The 19333-nt window shown below is 44.1% G+C and overlaps 1 protein-coding gene across 1 annotated transcript in view; it reads right to left on the bottom strand.

The window, feature by feature from the left end:
- Nucleotides 1–331: 331 nt before the first annotated feature.
- The window catches only part of MET (MET proto-oncogene, receptor tyrosine kinase), a 213239-nt gene continuing 194237 nt past the window's right edge, over nucleotides 332–19333 (bottom strand). Inside the window, exons 19-21 of the mRNA XM_075345034.1 lie at nucleotides 9474–9639; nucleotides 7783–7919; nucleotides 332–3259 (exon numbers count right to left, since the gene is read on the bottom strand). Coding sequence (XP_075201149.1) covers nucleotides 3049–3259; nucleotides 7783–7919; nucleotides 9474–9639 — 514 coding nt within the window. The 3' untranslated portion in view covers nucleotides 332–3048. The remainder of the gene's footprint in view (nucleotides 3260–7782; nucleotides 7920–9473; nucleotides 9640–19333) is intronic.

Below are 19333 nucleotides of genomic sequence, written 5' to 3'. Positions count from 1 at the left end.
ATATGAACATTTTTTTTTAAAACGCATCCAATTGTGGAAATTATTATTATTCCATGGTCTACTGAATAAAATTAAATTTATTTGTGTGAAAACTCCTTTATTCACTGATTAAAGTAACTGGGTGCCATAGTCTTTGGCACTAGTGACAGCAACAATTTTTTTGTGATGGAAAGCAGTTGCCATTGGAGTCATCTTTCCATAGAAATCTTATAACGTAACCATGGTCTTGTTTTATGGTCCGTACTTCACTACGTAGAGGCCAAGCAAAAGCAACAGTTCTGTATTAGCAGTTCTACTAGGCGGTAAATGTGTATTAGACATAACGTCAGTAGAAAGAAAAATGTCTGAGAACTTTAATAGCACTTTTGAAAAGAAAACATCACATGTATTCTACAATATTTTAACCATTGCACATTAAAGTAATAGTGTACGTAGCATTAAAAATAAACATTTAATATAAAAATATAAAACTTTTAATGTCATACTTTAAATCAACAAATCCAGTTACATCCCACACCGAATAATCTGTACAACATTAAACAATTCCACAGGAACAAGCATTTACTTATAGTTACTGGGTAAAGTTATTATACAAATGTGCTGCTCCAGTGTTCACATAACTAAGATTCTAGAATCATGAAATCTTTACACCATGTACAAGTATAAATTCTGCTCGGAAAGTGAGAAATGTTTATATAGTAACAGGGTGTGTCCCTGTCCAAGAAGGGTTCCTTCCTGGCAGCTAGCGGGCTGGGATCGCCCAAACATTTAATGGTAGGGATAGGAAATGTACATCTGAACTCCAGTGCTTAATTACATACTGTATGACAAAGGTAAAAAACATATATTTAACCTTTTATTGTACATATGTCGGTTACATCAGTAACACTCTTCAGAGGTTAGTGTAACTTGTGCAATACACTATTCAGTATACAGTGAGATCACCACACAACCGGCTTTAAAAAGACAGAAAAACGTGAGTATTATTTATGCCCAGATATGACGGCTTTACGTTTTATGACAACATGCCCCCGTCTCATTTGTATCAGGCATAGTGTTGTCAAGTAGGAATTATGTGGTGTGAAAATACCGTCCACATCAGTAACTACAACCTATCTGGCTGGAATAGGGACACATTTATGTGTATTTGGGTGGTAGTATGAATCCACATATCAAAAAGGGACATGGAATCATCAAAATCTCTTACTGCAGCCATGGGCATCTCAGGGACATAATCCCAATTTAGGAGTAAGCTACTAAAAGATGGTTTTCACATTTTTTACATGATACACTAAGGAGGTAATTCATTAAGACAGGCATTGTACACAGCCTTAAAGGAGTTGTCCGGTCTAAAATGATAAATCTGCAGTCATTCTGTATAACTGCAGACTTCTGAATCTACCCAGTGTACACACTCTGCGCTGCGAGGATTCGTCGGTTTCTGAGCAAGGAACGGCAGTGACGTGACCACAATTGTGCACTATATATGTTCCCAACCAGAACTCGACTAGTGGGCACGACCTTGCGCAATGCAAGTGTATTGAGCAAGGTCATGCCCACTAATTGGACGTGCCCACTGTATACAGTTGTATTGAGCGAGGTCACGCCCACTAATTGGACGTGCCCACTCTATACAGTTGTATTGAGCGAGGCCGCCCACTAGTCGAGTTCTGGCCAGGAATATCCACAGAGCACAATTGCAATCACGTGAGCGCCATTCCCGCCTCAGAAACAGGCGCATTCTTGCAGCGCACAGCACGTGTGCTGGGAGGATTCATAAGTTTGCAGTCACATAGAGTGACACATACAGTGACTGCAAACATCATTTCAGACCGGATAACCGCTTTAATAAAATGTTCGCTGGAATATGATGCATCTAATTCATTAAGAGGTGCACGATGCTTAATGAATTTAGTGCATCTTCCCTGAATGGAATCCCCATGTGCCTTGCCAGAAATACTACTGCAGTCAGGGACTGGAGTGGCCTTTCTGCCATAAAAAAACACCAGTGCTTTTGCTGAATTGGATGAGCGGCAGTAGCCAAGCCCAATTACACCCCACCACCTCCTCATTACTGCACATGCTTCAAACCTCTGTGAAATAAACACCAAAAGTTACAAGTTTTTTACCCAACTCTATGTTGTGTAAAACGTTGCACTTTTCAAAGCATTTTGCACCAGTTTTCTGGCACTAAAGCTTTTATGAATTGGGGCCAAAGAGTCCGTTTTTTTTAAGTGTCTTCTAGCAGATGTCATTTAATACACGTTACTTGCTCTACGTCATTTTATGTGGTTATTTAACAAGAATTCCTGATTGATGAAACATTTTAAATGAATTCTCCCATTTTTACTTCTTCAAAACCAGAAACTGACTACAGAAATGCTACTAAGGCATCACAACACAGTGACTCAGTAACAACTATGTCCTTGACACATAACCTTGGTCCAGAATGGGTATTCTAAGCATTATAGGAAAAATGAATCATTTTGACTCTTCCAAGTAGGATCCTGTTCCACCTCCTCTTCGCCAGTTATATTATCCTTCCTCTTTCTTGGCTTTCCAAGTTTCCAATATGGCATTTTTCTTATATATACAGTGCTGCATTTTTCAGATTTGCGGCAATATCATTCTTCCTTTAGATATGTTTTTATTGTCCGCAATTTTCTTCAAATCATGTAGATATTTATCCACTTATTAATGTAGCAGTATCTGCCTAGATGAAAGTGCTATACAGATAAGATAAAATAAAATACAGTCCTCATAATGACAAGAACAACATATAGTATATTGTCCATCTTTACTATATGCGCCATTTTAACAGAAGACTGAACAAACAAATAATGTTGCTTATTTTGTACCGTCTTCATGACATCAGTCTGTCATTATCATCATTAATAAAGTTCTGCTTCTAGTGCAATAAAAAAAAATTGTGACCAACGCTGCCGGCGCTGACAAACACATTGAAGAAGTAGATAGACAAATATTTAGTCTCTAGTTGAAAATCTACACTAAGAGATTCAATTATACGTCTCTTGAAGCAGTGAGAAATCACATATCAAGGCTAAAATCCATGTTTTCGTCAGCCGGTAATAAGGAAGGGTACGGAGCAGAACATTTTATGTTGACGTATGTTGTGTTGATAAGCACATAATGCTCTCCTATGAAAGTTGAGAAGATGGAAGAAATTCTTGAGACCAGTTCAGAAAACGTTGGACGTAGTTCTGGTTTCGGATGCCAACATTTCAACATGACTTCAAACCTGTTTTAGAAAAGAAAATCGTATTGTTTATAAGATTCTTATTAAGCTACTCGCTACTTTATGTGTCTGGAAATAACATAAAATCAACATAGGTTTCAACATTTATTATGTCTTACACCAAATTTTACCTTCTATAGATTACAACACATCATTAAAGAAATTGTCCAGGGGAAAAAACGTGTTAAATTGTAAACTTGAAGATACACACTGGTAGTAACTGATATCTTTAACTATGTCATACCATGAGGCTGGGGCCACACGGGACACTATTACAATCCTCGCATGAGACTCGGCTCACGCTGGCAGTGTGACGCCCTGGGCAAGCCAGGGGTCACAGGTCATTACACCACCACACCCTACATCCCAGCTAGGAACACCAAAGATAACCAGAAATCCTTGTTGCCTTCCTCCAGAGGCTGATGTTCACACCAGGGGGTGGGCCAGGCGGTTGACTCCACCCACCGAGGAGTTCACAGCTCTGGAGGCGGGAAGTACCAGGCAGTTAAGAGCTCAGGGAGAGCTTGAGTAAACAGCTAAGATGAGTTAAGGAAGTGAAGGTAGACGTGAAGTGGAAGTAAAGTGGTAAAGGAGGAAAGCAAGAGTGGTGACAGGAAAGAAAGAGAGTGGAAAGCCTGAAGTTGGTCCAGCTGTGTGTAGGACCGGGTCAGCAAGGTCAGCAACGACGGTGACTGTCCAGAGGGGTTACTGTTCGGGAGTTCCTGGAAGGACCGCGGACGGGTAGTGACCCGGCGGTCTGGAGCAGCGTGCAAAGGACAGTCAGCACCAGGGCAGGGGCCTCTCGGACCCCGGCAAGGCTAGGAGTCGCCATAATTTGCCGAATCTGTCAGTGAAGGGGACGTAGATCCCCCAACAACCAAGTCCCGATTGAAGGCAACAGTCCAACCATTAAGGAGGAACACCGCCACCGCCAAGGCACCAGTTCCTCAGGGCCAGCGTCTGCGGGCAAAGTAGAGCTCCTCCGGTCCAGCTTGAAGCCGGGGAGCGGGTTACCGGTGGGGACCCATCGCTACCAACTTAGAAACAACAGGTGCAGGTCAGAGGGACATCACCGTCACCTACTGGGAGAGCAAGTGCAGCCGTCCGTGGGAACCGTCTTTCCAGCCGTGTGGTTTACCGTAAAACTGTGTCAACGTCTCAGGCTGAGTGAGTACCACAGTGCCGCAAGGCACAGCGCTGCCCCCGCGTCCCTGCGCCCACCAGGCCCTGCATCTCACACCTCATCACCGGGCCCCGGGATCACCAACCCCTATCCACGGAGGGGCAACACAACACCTGGCTGCTCCGCATCACCATCCCCGGGATCCCCATATTGAGCAGCGGTGGTGAAATCACCACAACCGTGGGTGGCGTCACGGACAATAAACAATTCCCACACCCAACAACCCCCCTTTCACTCACGGGCGAGGAGTGCCGCTCGAGAACCCCCGGGATCCGGCCCACAGCTCGAGCCACCACTGAGCAGCAGCCGCCGGACCCGAGCAGAAGGGGTGAGCGTAGTGTGCTGACACCCTCCTCCCCGCCCGCGACAGCAGCACAGCAGGAGCCGAGTGTCATGTGAGCGTGCCTGCGTCAGAGGTCCGACCCTGCGAGCGGACCTCAGCTGCGGGGGGTGGGCCGGCGATGCGGAGGGGCAGACCAGCTCTGCAGAGGGGCGGGCCGGCACGGAGGAGGGGAGGGATTTCTCTCTCTCTCCTGCGTAGCCGGCTATTGTGATTCTCGCTCTGCACGCGCGGTACACCGGTGTACCGCGAGTGCAGTGTGATTTTTCTCTCGCCCCATTCACTTGAATGGGTGCAAGAGAAAAGTGACTCACCTTACAATCGCAGCATGCTGCGATTGTTTTCTCGGTCCGATTAGGGCTGAGAAAATAATCGCTCATGTGCACTGACACACAGGCTAGAATTGGTCCGAGGGGAATGCGATGTTTTATAGCACTCCACTCGCACCGATTTTCTCGCCGTGTGGCTTAGGCCTAAGTGCTTATCTTCCTACTACATAGCATCGTTCCCTCAGCAAATTTATCAAAGATTGCACCTAATCACTAGGTTTCTTCTGAAATTTATGGCTTCAGCTAAAGTTAATAATATGAAGCAGAAAGTGTATGTAATAGAATGTAATCATTAATTCCTATCTTTAACATTTAGCCACACCAGTATAATACAAATGCAATTTAAAAAATGTTCTAAACACATAAAGGGCAGATTTGGATAAGTGAAGGAAATCTGTCAGCAGGATTTCTCACAGAAGCTTCTTGACAAAGGAGCTATCAGTGAAGCAGGAGAATGCAGGGATGGCTGGAGTAAAGAGCTGGAGTGACAGAGGCTTGAGAAAAGCTTCCACAACAAAAGAGAACTTCAGACTCATCTGCATATTGATTCAAAGACTGATATCTTGGAAAACGAGGAGTGGACTGTCTATCTAAAGGTATTGCTGGACTACTCTTCTGAAGAGCTACATCTGCATATAAATAATTGGGGGGGGAGGGGATACTGCTGACAGTTTCCCTTTAAAATGATTCCAGGGTACCTTATCCAGTTCTGTCAACAACTGTATGTCGCAGATTCTTGCATACGTTTATTAATATTGACCATAAATATGAAAAATAAAGTGATTTTACTAAGAGGATGATTCTATTAGTTGTTAGAGTGTTAGAAACATGTCCAGCACTGGTTGCTAGTGGAAAGCAAAGATTGTTCATTGTGATAGGTCGATAAGAAACCTGACTCAGCACAGCTGAAGGGTGGCCTCTCTTATTGATTACTGCTATGGGATTTTCTTAATGTAGTCTTCCACCTCCTACCTGCTGTTTGCATTAAATTGCAACGGCAATTGGCACTGTCTGCTGACTGTGGCCCAGGCAGGCTAATTAGAAGGTACACCAACTTCATCACCATCTTTCTCTGATGATAATTATTGCATATTATATTTCCTTGTACTGACTTTATCTGCATTCTACTTATATTTTAATTTGATCTTGACCCTGATCTAAGCTCATTTCCTGGAATCGACTATCATTCCTCTTTCATTTTTTTCTTCTCTCTTGATTCTGACTTCTTGTTATCCCTCACTAGGTACCTGTCTCATCCTTTGGTCAGTTGCATCCTAGACAGCTTCGTGGTAACAACCTTTGGCTTGGTTACTGACTGTGCTACTTCTCCTTCAGCCCATTTGCCGCTAGCACTGGCTAGCCAGTATCAATATGATTATGACTTAGATGGTCTCCAGCTTCAATGAGTAGTATAACTCTGATGCTTTTATTTTGACCTTCTCATTATCAGTGTTAGCCAGATAACCATTCAAAATGTTATAATTATATTAGAAATAGTTATAGTATCTAAATATTCAATGGGTTCTCCATGAATGTGATTAGAACAGAGCCGCTGTCACATATTTTAAACAGTAACCTATCGTCATGTGTGACGTGTCTAAACTGCCAAAGTAGGAGCATCATGAGCACACGTGCTTGATCTCCTTGCTCAGCCCTGCTCTAAAAGGAGAAAAGAACAAATCGGCTGGATGAGAGCAACAGATTTTGTTTCTCCACCTTCAGTCCTGTGGGGTGCCTGGTTAATCTTTTTGCCTTAATGTAAAGCTCTCAAATTGACTGCGCAAAATGGGTTTATAAATAAGGAAAGGAGCAGTGTGAAACTGGAGAGAAAACCCTGTTATGCTCAGACAACCAAGTAGGAGTTTTTTTTTCTCCTGTTGCAGCCATGCTGTGTGACAGTGAGCAGATCAGGTATGTGTGCTCATAGTGCTGCTCCTCTGACAGTTGAGACCAGTGTCTCAGTTGGTGTTTCATTCTGGGTGCAACTGGTCCAGACACATGACTAAGGCTGCTTTCACACATCCGTTTTTTGCTAAGCGGCACAATACGGCGCTTTGCAGAAAAAACCCAACCGTTTTTTTTTGCCGCCGGTTGCGTTTTTTCCCGCATAGACTTGCATTAGCACCGTATTGTGCCGCATGGCCTTGGGTTGCGTCCGGTTTTTGCCGGATGCGGCATATTTAGCCCATGCAGCGGCCGAATGGAATGTTGCCTGGCACATTTTTTTGTGCGGCGAAAAAAATGCATCGCGCGATTTACAATGCAAGCCTATGGATGCCAAATGCGGCGTCCTGCGGCAAAATCCGCATCCAGCGACCGGATGCGTTTTTTTGCACTGCGCATGCTCAGTATCAAGCCACATCCGCCAAAAAACGGACGGGCCGCATGGAAAAACTTATGTAACGGATCCGTTTTTTTCACCGCATCCGTTGCATAAGTTTTTGAGCCGGATTGTGCCGCTCAGCAAAAAACGGATGTGTGAAAGCAGCCTGAGATAGGTTTCAGCTTCAAATTGGTCACTGTGGCTATTTTTTAATCACATTCTCAGAGAACCTGTTTAAGGATCTATTACAATTGTTGAAGTAATAAAGATATAAATATGACCATGTCACATAATAATTGTGGGCATACTAACCCACTGAACCCTGTAACAATGTGTGGCACTGAAACTTACAATGCATCAGGGCAATATTCTGGCTGTAAAAGTCTTCGTCCTTGTAGTAAATATACGGTTATATCAAAAGAGTTAACATCCGCGTAGGGTGGCGCTCCCCTGGTCATTAACTCCCACAGCAGTATGCCAAATGACCACTACAAAATAATGAAAGACATTAGGATATTAAAGATTGTTTTGTATTTCAGTAAATATCTGGATTTTATTCAGTAAAAGCTGATATATATTTTTTTTACATAAATATATTTATTATAGTATATCAAGGATCCATGGCAACAAAAACCACTAATCACTGCCTTTTAATGCTGATTTTATACTTATTTCCAAAGTTGTCTTTCTGGAACAAGAAAACTTGACTGAATGCATATTTAATAATTTGCTATCCAGATGTTGACAATCTCTTCCTGGGTTCAAAGGCAGCATTATGTCATTTATATAATAATTGCAGACGCCCCAATTCCACTAACACCAGCGTACAAATTTTAAGGACTCATGGGATCATTAAACCACCATTTCACCTGCGTAATAACTGCATGAATATATTTTAGCAAACACACATGTGAACCTTGTCATGTAAGGGTAATATTTCAGGAATATATATACACCACTGAGAATATTGGTTTACATGCTATACTTGCGATTCATTGACAGAGCACGGTATATTTGTGATAAATTGTTATTGCTAGGAAACTTAAATATGAGATTTACAATATGACAGTTTCATAGTTGTATTAATATAAAGAGGAAAGTATCATCTAAACTTATTAATGTTTATAATATCCTTTATTACTTTACTTTTTTTCTACCAAACACTTTACTGCAGTGCTGTTTAAATACTAACTTCATGTTTCTATAGTAGTTGCTTTTAACTGCTGCTCAGCAAAGATCCGTACACTATATTCAAACAGTCTGTGTATGGGGATTCCCATGTCTGCTCCTCACCCTTGTACTTATAAAGAGGAATTCCTTTATAAAGACTAAAGTTGAGCGGACTTCTAATAATCCGGGTCCGGCGGATCCGTGGCGGGTTGGAAAAGAAGTCGTATCCGATCCGGAATCTGGACCCATGTATGTGAATGGGCAGGAGAAAGAGGGAGAGAGCGAGAGAGAGAGAGAGAGAGAGAGAGAGAGAGGGAGGGAGGGAAGGAGGGAGGGGGAGAGAGAGAGAGAGAGAGAGATTACAGTTCGGATCCGCTCAACACTAATAAAGACTGTTTCTTTACCGAGCAGCAGTTGGAAGCAGCTTCTAAAAGATCATGAACTGGATGTTGAAACTGCATTCTTCCTAGTGTTTGTGAGAGAAGAAAGCAAAATAAGGTATTAAAGTATATTACAAAAAATAATATCTTGCAATGTCTGGAGGATAGTTACATGAAAAAATGTTTATTTTTTTAGGTGCTTGGTGCTCAATAACATGTTTATTGGTTTATTCTAAATAATATGTCACCAAACATTTTCAAAGAATACTCATTTATCGCTTACTGTGTTATCTCTTCTAATACAATATTTTTGTATAACTGCTGCAATTTTAAAAAATATCTGACAAAAAAACCCTTACATATGAGTGAATAAAAATATAGGATAGGCCATCAATATATATATATTTCTGGAAAAAATATTTTAAGACAAAAAGTGTGTTAAATTTATGTAAACATTTAAATTAAAAAAATAATGAATGAAATAATAATTACCACATCAGATTTCATGGTGAACTTCTGGGTCTGCAGACTTTCTAGGGCCATCCATTTCACTGGCAGTTTGGCTCCAGTTTTGTTATGTACACTGTAGTATTCCTTATCGTACACGTCTCTGGCAAGACCAAAGTCGGCCACCTTGACAGTGAACGTTTCATCAAGCCTACAGCAGAAAATTAAGTGAAGAACTTAATTATTTTCCTTCCTACTCCAAATTGATTCCTTTCCTCATTATGGTAGAAATCAGCATACATGAAATGTTATTGCAGAATGTATTGGACACTAAGACTAATTCTCTAATTGTCCTATTTTAGAGGACACTAATCTTTCTGAAAGTGACACCGTCATTTTCATTTTTATTTCATAAATCAATAGTACACATGAAAATAAGCAACTTTGTAATATATATTATCAGCGAAATCTGCTAATTTCTCGGCCAGAATTGATCAGTCATTACCAATATTCTCAATTCTGAGGTAAACTCTGTACTCAGTGAAGACTTTCCCATTACTGAGATAAGAGATGTAAATGGAGAAGTAAATTCAGGAACCCACCACAACCAACACGTTTCGCAATTAAATGCACTCTGAGCACATATGTTCACATTCATCTTATTGTGATCAGTGTGCAGTTGTATTTGTTTATGTTAGTTAAATGTGTGACGCCCCTTGACTATTCAGGTCGTCACAGGGTACTGCACAAACTGCCCTCCCCATGCAGTATTCAACCCCCTATGGTTCTGGGTCTCTATCCTACAGTACTGCCTCCACCAGCATTCACAAATCCTAGATACATCTTGCACCAGACCTGTCAGGCACACCGGTGGGCTGCTTAAGCAGGAATAGGGCCGCCCACCTAGGGGTCAGACAGGGAGGTGGGAGGTGTCAAGTCAGTTCAGTGGTAGCCCTAGAGCTGAGTGGAGCTCTGAGGAAGCTGGGAGTTGGAGCTCCCAGGGGAGAAGTAAACTAGGTCGCAGACGGTGGTCTGGACCTAGAGGAGTCGGAACCCCGGTCGCAGGGGATTGAGGCTAGGTGCCTGGGACCCGTCAAGGAGGACGGTCAGCAGCCTGGTCCTATCACCGGTCCAGGACCGAAGGCACAACGGGGTACACGGACAATAGGTTGGGGAGAAGCTTCAGGCGACCCGGCCATTAACCTGTGGAGAACGGGGCCTTTATGGACTGTTCCCACCAGCTCAGAGATCGAGGGCACTAGCGCAACGAGGGGGATAGGGCTTTCCTAGCAAGCAGCCCACTAAAATCTCAAGTGTGAGCCCCTGAGAGCAGGCTCCTCCACTTAGCCACAGTGGGGAGCGGGGCCCAGACAGCTCCAAGCTACCGGGCCACAATGGTAAATCTAAAACTTAGTGCCAGGAGGCAGGTTATGGACCACTGGCAGTACTGTAGGGGACGGGACCCGGATGTGCTTCCCTCGAGAGGCAACGGCGTTCAGAGACTTGGTTTACCCTGTTGTCAGCATCTGCTTCATTGCTGAGTGAGTACCTGACTGACCCCTGCACTGCTGCCCTCATCACCCACCAGAGTCCCGGGGCCTACCCCAACCCGTGGAGGGCAACGTCACCTAGCTGCCCCACTCCATCACCCTGGGTACTCCCAATGGCAGCGGCGGTACTCCCAATTACCGCACACTTAGGGTGACGTCACGAACTATACCAAATCTCCTGTAAATACTCCCTCTCCATTTGAGTGTGGCCCCTAAGCCCCCAGGTCCGGAGACCCTCGAGCCACAAACAATCACCATCCCCAGATCCGAGCGGTTCGATCCGCTGCAGGGGCGGCACAAATGCAGTCATAGCAAGCAGCACCTGTACATTTTTTCAATGTTGGTAAGAGGTGATTGTCCATTTAGTTTTTCTGTAGTGTGTACTTGGTGGTAGTGGCCTCCATACTCTGTTCAAGGTTGTTTTTATATAAAGCTGCACCCTACCTGCTCTATTAATTTGTAGGGCAAGGCTTATAAGACTAAAGTCTCTTAGTATAGGCTCCCATCTGAAGAGGTTGCTTGAGTAAAGTTTCTTAGTATAGGCTCCTATCGGAAGATTGCTCGAGTAAAGTTTCTTAGTATAGGCTCCTATCTGAAGATTGCCTGAGTAAAGTTTCTTAGTATAGGCTCCTACCTGAAGATTGCCTGAGTAAAGTTTCTTAGTATAGGCTCCTATCGGAAGAGGTTGCCTGAGTAAAGTCTCTAAGTATAGGCTCCTATCTGAGGAGGTTGCCTGAGTAAAGTCTCTTAGTATAGGCTCCTATCTGAGGAGGTTGCCTGAGTAAAGTCTCTTAGTATAGGCTCCTATCTGAGGAGGTTGCTTGAGTAAAGTTTCTTAGTATAGGCTCCTATCGGAAGAGGTTGCCTGAGTAAAGTCTCTTAGTATAGGCTCCTATCTGAAGATTGCCTGAGTAAAGTCTCTTAGTATAGGCTCCTATCTGAAGATTGCCTGAGTAAAGTTTCTTAGTATAGGCTCCTATCTGAGGAGGTTGCCTGAGTAAAGTCTCTTAGTATAGGCTCCTATCTGAGGAGGTTGCCTGAGTAAAGTCTCTTAGTATAGGCTCCCATCTGAAGAGGTTGCTTGAGTAAAGTTTCTTAGTATAGGCTCCTATTTGAGGAGGTTGCCTGAGTAAAGTCTCTTAGTATAGGCTCCTATCTGAGGAGGTTGCCTGAGTAAAGTCTCTTAGTATAGGCTCCTATCTGAGGATGTTGCCTGAGTAAAGTCTCTTAGTATGGGCTCCTATCTGAGGAGGTTGCCTGAGTAAAGTCTCTTAGTATAGGCTCCTATCTGAGGAGGTTGCCTGAGTAAAGTCTCTTAGTATAGGCTCCTATCTGAGGAGGTTGCCTGAGTAAAGTCTCTTAGTATAGGCTCCTATCTGAGGAGGTTGCCTGAGTAAAGTCTCTTAGTATAGGCTCCTATCTGAGGAGGTTGCCTGAGTAAAGTCTCTTAGTATAGGCTCCTATCTGAGGAGGTTGCCTGAGTAAAGTCTCTTAGTATAGGCTCCTATCTGAGGAGGTTGCCTGAGTAAAGTCTCTTAGTATAGGCTCCTATCTGAGGAGGTTGCCTGAGTAAAGTCTCTTAGTATAGGCTCCTATCTGAGGAGGTTGCCTGAGTAAAGTCTCTTAGTATAGGCTCCCATCTGAAGAGGTTGCTTGAGTAAAGTTTCTTAGTATAGGCTCCTATTTGAGGAGGTTGCCTCAGTAAAGTCTCTTAGTATAGGCTCCTATCTGAGGAGGTTGCCTGAGTAAAGTCTCTTAGTATAGGCTCCTATCTGAGGATGTTGCCTGAGTAAAGTCTCTTAGTATGGGCTCCTATCTGAGGAGGTTGCCTGAGTAAAGTCTCTTAGTATAGGCTCCTATCTGAGGAGGTTGCCTGAGTAAAGTCTCTTAGTATAGGCTCCTATCTGAGGAGGTTGCCTGAGTAAAGTCTCTTAGTATAGGCTCCTATCTGAGGAGGTTGCCTGAGTAAAGTCTCTTAGTATAGGCTCCTATTTGAGGAGGTTGCCTGAGTAAAGTCTCTTAGTATAGGCTCCTATCTGAGGAGGTTGCCTGAGTAAAGTCTCTTAGTATAGGCTCCTATCTGAGGAGGTTGCCTGAGTAAAGTCTCTTAGTATAGGCTCCTATCTGAGGAGGTTGCCTGAGTAAAGTCTCTTAGTATAGGCTCCTATCTGAGGAGGTTGCCTGAGTAAAGTCTCTTAGTATAGGCTCCTATCTGAGGAGGTTGCCTGAGTAAAGTCTCTTAGTATAGGCTCCTATCTGAGGAGGTTGCCTGAGTAAAGTCTCTTAGTATAGGCTCCTATCTGAGGAGGTTGCCTGAGTAAAATCTCTTAGTATAGGCTCCCATCTGAAGAGGTTGCTTGAGTAAAGTTTCTTAGTATAGGCTCCTATTTGAGGAGGTTGCCTGACTAAAGTCTCTTAGTATAGGCTCCTATCTGAGGAGGTTGCCTGAGTAAAGTCTCTTAGTATAGGCTCCTATCTGAGGATGTTGCCGGAGTAAAGTCTCTTAGTATGGGCTCCTATCTGAGGAGGTTGCCTGAGTAAAGTCTCTTAGTATAGGCTCCTATCTGAGGAGGTTGCCTGAGTAAAGTCTCTTAGTATAGGCTCCTATCTGAGGAGGTTGCCTGAGTAAAGTCTCTTAGTATAGGCTCCTATCTGAGGAGGTTGCCTGAGTAAAGTCTCTTAGTATAGGCTCCTATCTGAGGAGGTTGCCTGAGTAAAGTCTCTTAGTATAGGCTCCTATCTGAAGAGGTTGCCTGAGTAAAGTCTCTTAGTATAGACTCCTATCTGAGGAGGTTGTCTGAGTAAAGTCTCTTAGTATAGGCTCCTATCTGAGGAGGTTGCCTGAGTAAAGTCTCTTAGTATAGGCTCCTATCTGAGGAGGTTGCCTGAGTAAAGTCTCTTAGTATAGGCTCCTATCTGAGGAGGTTGCCTGAGTAAGATCTCTTAGTATAGGCTCCTATCTGAGGAGGTTGCCTGAGTAAAGTCTGTTAGTATAGGCTCCTATCTGAGGAGGTTGCCTGAATAAAGTCTCTTAGTATAGGCTCCTATCTGAGGAGGTTGCCTGAGTAAAGTCTCTTAGTATAGGCTCCTATCTGAAGAGGTTGCCTGAGTAAAGTCTCTTAGTATAGACTCCTATCTGAGGAGGTTGTCTGAGTAAAGTCTCTTAGTATAGGCTCCTATCTGAGGAGGTTGCCTGAGTAAAGTCTCTTAGTATAGGCTCCTATCTGAGGAGGTTGCCTGAGTAAAGTCTCTTAGTATAGGCTCCTATCTGAGGAGGTTGCCTGAGTAAGATCTCTTAGTATAGGCTCCTATCTGAGGAGGTTGCCTGAGTAAAGTCTGTTAGTATAGGCTCCTATCTGAGGAGGTTGCCTGAATAAAGTCTCTTAGTATAGGCTCCTATCTGAGGAGGTTGCCTGAGTAAAGTCTCTTAGTATAGGCTCCTATCTGAGGAGGTTGCCTGAGTAAAGTCTCTTAGTATAGGCTCCTATCTGAGGAGGTTGCCTGAGTAAAGTCTCTTAGTATAGGCTCCTATCTGAGGAGGTTGCCTGAGTAAAGTCTCTTAGTATAGGCTCCTATCTGAGGAGGTTGCCTGAGTAAAGCCTCTTAGTATAGGCTCCTATCTGAGGAGGTTGCCTGAGTAAAGCCTCTTAGTACAGGCTCCTATCTGAGGAGGTTGCCTGAGTAAAGTCTCTTAGTATAGGCTCCTATCTGAGGAGGTTGCCTGAGTAAAGTCTCTTAGTATAGGCTCCTATCTGAGGAGGTTGCCTGAGTAAAGTCTGTTAGTATAGGCTCCTATCTGAGGAGGTTGCCTGTCACTAGCAGATATGCTCACACAATTTCATCATGCTGTGCACTAAGAATCTCACATTTATAAATTTAGTCTTAGTAGTAATGCAGTGCAGAATTACTGTAATACATTCCATGTTCACATACTTATAGTGCTCAGAGTGCAGTTATATTTGTATACTACAACATGCCCATTGTATGCACTTTTGGCAGTGGATACTCTGGTCTGCGGCTATGCGCCCCAATATTCAGTAATCTAATCTTCAATACATTGAGTGTGCTGTGTTGGGTCCTATAGGGAACCTGTCTCCTTGAAAGATAATTTTAATCTACAGGCACCATGTTATAGAGCAAGTGGAGCTGAATAGATTTATATATAGTTTTGTGAGTACAGATTCAGTATTTGCTCATTCTGGGATTTTTAGTCCAGTAGGTAGTCATATTAGTGACTGACAGCTTTCATAGCTGTCTGCCACTGATAGGAGTGTCTACTGGGCCAGCAATCCCAGAAAGAGCAGATTCCCTTTAACGCCTCTATTATAGCCATCAAGAAAAGAGTTGCCTAGCCATTTATATAACATAGAATGGTGATAAAAGCAACAGAAGAAGTTCTAATCACGTTATCACTCCTCTTCTGTACCATTACCACACTTCTTAAGTCCCCTCCAAGTGTCTATGCATTCTGGTCCATATGGAGGAGCCTGTGACCAACACCTAACCACTTCAGCCAATAATTAGCTGTATTTGTCACATCTGTCCTTAAATGGAATCTATCACCACATTTTTGCTCCCGCATCTGACAGCAGCATAATGTAGAGACAGAGACCCTGATTCCAGTGATGTATCACTTACTGAGCTGTTTGCTGTCATTTTCTCTGCTGCAAATCTAGCAGTTATACAGAGCTCATGAATATGCTGGACTACATGACAGCAGGCCAAGTAGTGCTCTAATGATAATCTACTGCTGATAAAACCGTGAGTTTATCAAAACTACACTAAGCAGCCCAGTAAGTGAAACACTGCTGGAATCAGGATCTCTGCCCCTACGTTATGCTACTCTCAGATTAGGTGACAAAAAAAACAGGTATCAGGTTCCCTTTAAATAGCTGGAAGCACAAATGCTGGTAGGGGAACCCCATAAGAAATATTCAGGACCAACCTTCCAGAATTTTCAGGATAGTCTGTAAAAATAGGGCACTTTTTGCACTGTCTGTAAAAGTAATTTAAGGGGTGTATGATTTTGAAGCTGAAAAACATATATAGATTATTGAGTGTAATTATCACCATTTTACAGTTTACAATGAATGCAGCTGATGTCTTAATATCAGAATTATAGACACAAAACACTTATTATCATAAAAAATTGTTATGGTTTTTCCAATGTGTTTGTAAAAAATATTATCTGTCTGATTTTTTGGCAAGTTGCCCACAAAAAGTAAAAAGTCAAGTTGGCAACCTTGGAAGTGTTGGGTTGGGAAAAGCAGTCAGATCCTTAGGGCGGCGTCAGACGGTACGATATATCAGGCGATATGTCGTCGGGGACATGGATTCCGTGACCCACATCCGGCAACGTTTGAGATATCGTAGCGTGTGACGGCTACGAACGACTGTGAACGAGTAAAAATACTCACCTTTTCGATGCTCGTTGACACGTCGTTCATTTTCATAAAGTTGTTCCTCCTTCTGCGCGCCGGTTGTTCGTCGTTCCCGAGGCAGCACACATCACTCCGTGTGACACCCTGGGAATGATGAACACAGTTTACCTGCGTCCCGCCGACAATGCGGAAGGAAGGAGATGGGCGGGATGTTATATCCCGCTCATCTCCACCCCTCTGTTTCTATTGGGCGGCCGCTGTGTGACGTTGCTGTGATGCCGAACGTCACTCCCCCTTCAGGAAGAGTATGTTCGCCGCCCACAGCGAGGTCGTTCAGGAGGTAAGTACGTGTGACGGGGGTAAACGACTTTGTGCGCCACAGGCAACAAATTGCCCATGACGCACAAACGACGGGGGCGGGTGCGATCGCTCATGCGATCGCACGATATATTGTCCCGTGTGACGCTGCCCTTAGTCTTTCTCCTGCTTCTAAAGGGCACGTTACTTGCTACGATACATTAAACGATATGTTGTCGGGGTCACGTCGTTAGTGACGCACATCCGGCATCGTTTGACATATTGTAGCGTGTGACAGCTACGAGCGTCTGTGATCGAGCAAAAATACTCACCTTATCGTTGCTCGTTGACATGTCGCTCATTTCCTAAAAATCGAACGTCCTTCTGCTCGCCGGTTGTTCATTGTTCCCGAGGCAGCAAACATCGTTCCGTGTGACACCCTGGGAACGATGAACTGCAGCTTATCTGCATCCCGTCGGCAATGCGGAAGGAAGGAGATGGGCGGGATGTTACGTCCCGCTCATCTCCGCCCCTTTACTTCTATTAGCTGGCCGCTGTGTGACGTCGCTGTGACGCCGAACGTCCCTCCCCCTTCAGGAAGTGGATGTTCGCCGCCCACAGCGAGGTCATGTGGAAGGTAAGTACGTGTGACGAGGGTTACCGAGTTTGTGCGACATGGGCAACAAATTGCCCGTATCACACAAACGATGAGGGCAGGTGCGATCGCACATGCGAACGCACGATAAATTTAAACGTGTAAAGCGGCCTTAACACTAGAGATGAGCGAACCGGTCGTGGTTCGGCTCGAGTTCGGTTCGTCGAACGGAGGTCCCGTTCGAGTTCGGTTCATCGAACATTCGACGAACCGAACTCGAGCCGCATAGGAAACAATGGCAGGCATTCACAAACACATAAAATCACCTAGAAAACACCCTCAAAGGTGTCCAAAAGGTGACAAACAACTCACAACACAACACAAACACATGGGAAAGTGACAAGGACATATACTCATGCGAAAACAAAAGAGCTGGACAAGGAAAAAGAGGAGGAGACACAGATATAGGCATGGCACGCCCTTCTAAAATCATGTAAAACACCGCAAGGTGACTCCAAGCGGAGTCTCCCTTTTTTCCAAAAATTGGGCCACACAGACACCCACCCCTTCAGTGGCAGCACTTGTGCCCCAGTTGTACACTTCACAGCTAGATTTGCATCAAGCACATTCAAAAATACGCCATCCTTAACCGTCCCCAGGATGACACTGGGGTAGGTAGCTAAGTCTTTCCTCATCCCAGCTCTGTTCATCTTGGCTCCTTTTTAAAAACACTGTAAGCAAGGGTTACTCCAAGCGGAGTCTCCCTTTTTTCCAAAAATTGGGCCACACACACACCCACCCCTTCAGTGGCAGCAGTTGTGCCCCAGTTGTACACTTCACAGCTAGATTTGCATCAAGCACATTCAAAAATACGCCATCCTTAACCGTCCCCAGGATGACACCGGGGTAGGTAGCTAAGTCTTTCCTGATCCCAGCTCTGTTCATCTTGGCTCCTTTTTAAAAACACTGTAAGCAAGGGTTACTCCAAGCGGAGTCTCCCTTTTTTCCAAAAATTGGGCCACACAGACACCCCATCAGTGGCAGCACTTGTGCCCCAGTTGTAAACTTTACAGCTAGATTTGCATCAAGCACATTCAAAAATACGCCATCCTTAACCGTCCCCAGGATGACACCAGGGTAGGCAGATAAAGTCTTTGCTGAACCATGACTTGTTCATCTTGGCTCCTTTTAAAAAACACAGCAAGCAAGGGTTACTCCAAGCGGACTCTCCCTTTTTTTTAAAAAAATTTGGCCACACAGACACCCCATCAGTGGCAGCACTTGTGCCCTAGTTGCAAACAGGATGTTTTGATTTGCATCAAGCACATTCCAAATCCACAAGCATTTACTCTCCCCAGGATGACACAGGGGTAGTAAATTCCTTGTAGATCCATGACTTGTTCATTTTGATGAACGTTAGTCTGTCCACATTGTCACTGGACAGACGCGTGCGCTTATCTGTCAGCACACACCCAGCAGCACTGAAGACACGTTCAAAGACAACGCTGGCAGCTGGACACGACAAAATCTCCAAGGCGTAAGTGGAGAGCTCTGGCCATTTTTCAAGATTTGAAGCCCAAAATGAGCAAGGCTCCATTTGCAAAGTCATGGCATCAATGTTCATTTGGAGATACTCCTGTATCATCCTCTCCAGCCGTTGACTATGTGTCAGACTTGTTGTTTCTGGTGGCCTTACAAAGGACGGTCTAAAAAAATTATGAAAAGATTCCATAAAATTGCTGTTACCAGCACCAGATACGGTGCTACTGGTACGGGTAGACTGTTGAAGATGACGAGACCGTCCCATGTTTGTCAAGTTACAACTGGGAGATTCACTCCCTGCACCTGCACTGTTGTTTGGTGGAAAAGACGAGCTACGATCGAGTAACAGCTTCTGCTGATACTCCTGCATACGTGCGTCCCTTTCTATGGCTGGAATTATGTCACAAAATTTGGACTTGTACCGGGGATCTAATAGTGTGGCAAGCCAGTAGTCATCATCACTTCTAATTTTGACAATACGAGGGTCATGTTGGAGGTAGTGCAGCAAGAAGGCGCTCATGTGTCTTGCGCAGCCATGCG

Source organism: Anomaloglossus baeobatrachus, chromosome 4 (assembly GCF_048569485.1).
Source record: "Anomaloglossus baeobatrachus isolate aAnoBae1 chromosome 4, aAnoBae1.hap1, whole genome shotgun sequence".
NCBI lineage: Eukaryota > Metazoa > Chordata > Amphibia > Anura > Aromobatidae > Anomaloglossus > Anomaloglossus baeobatrachus.
This window is presented reverse-complemented; position numbering and strand designations above follow the sequence as displayed.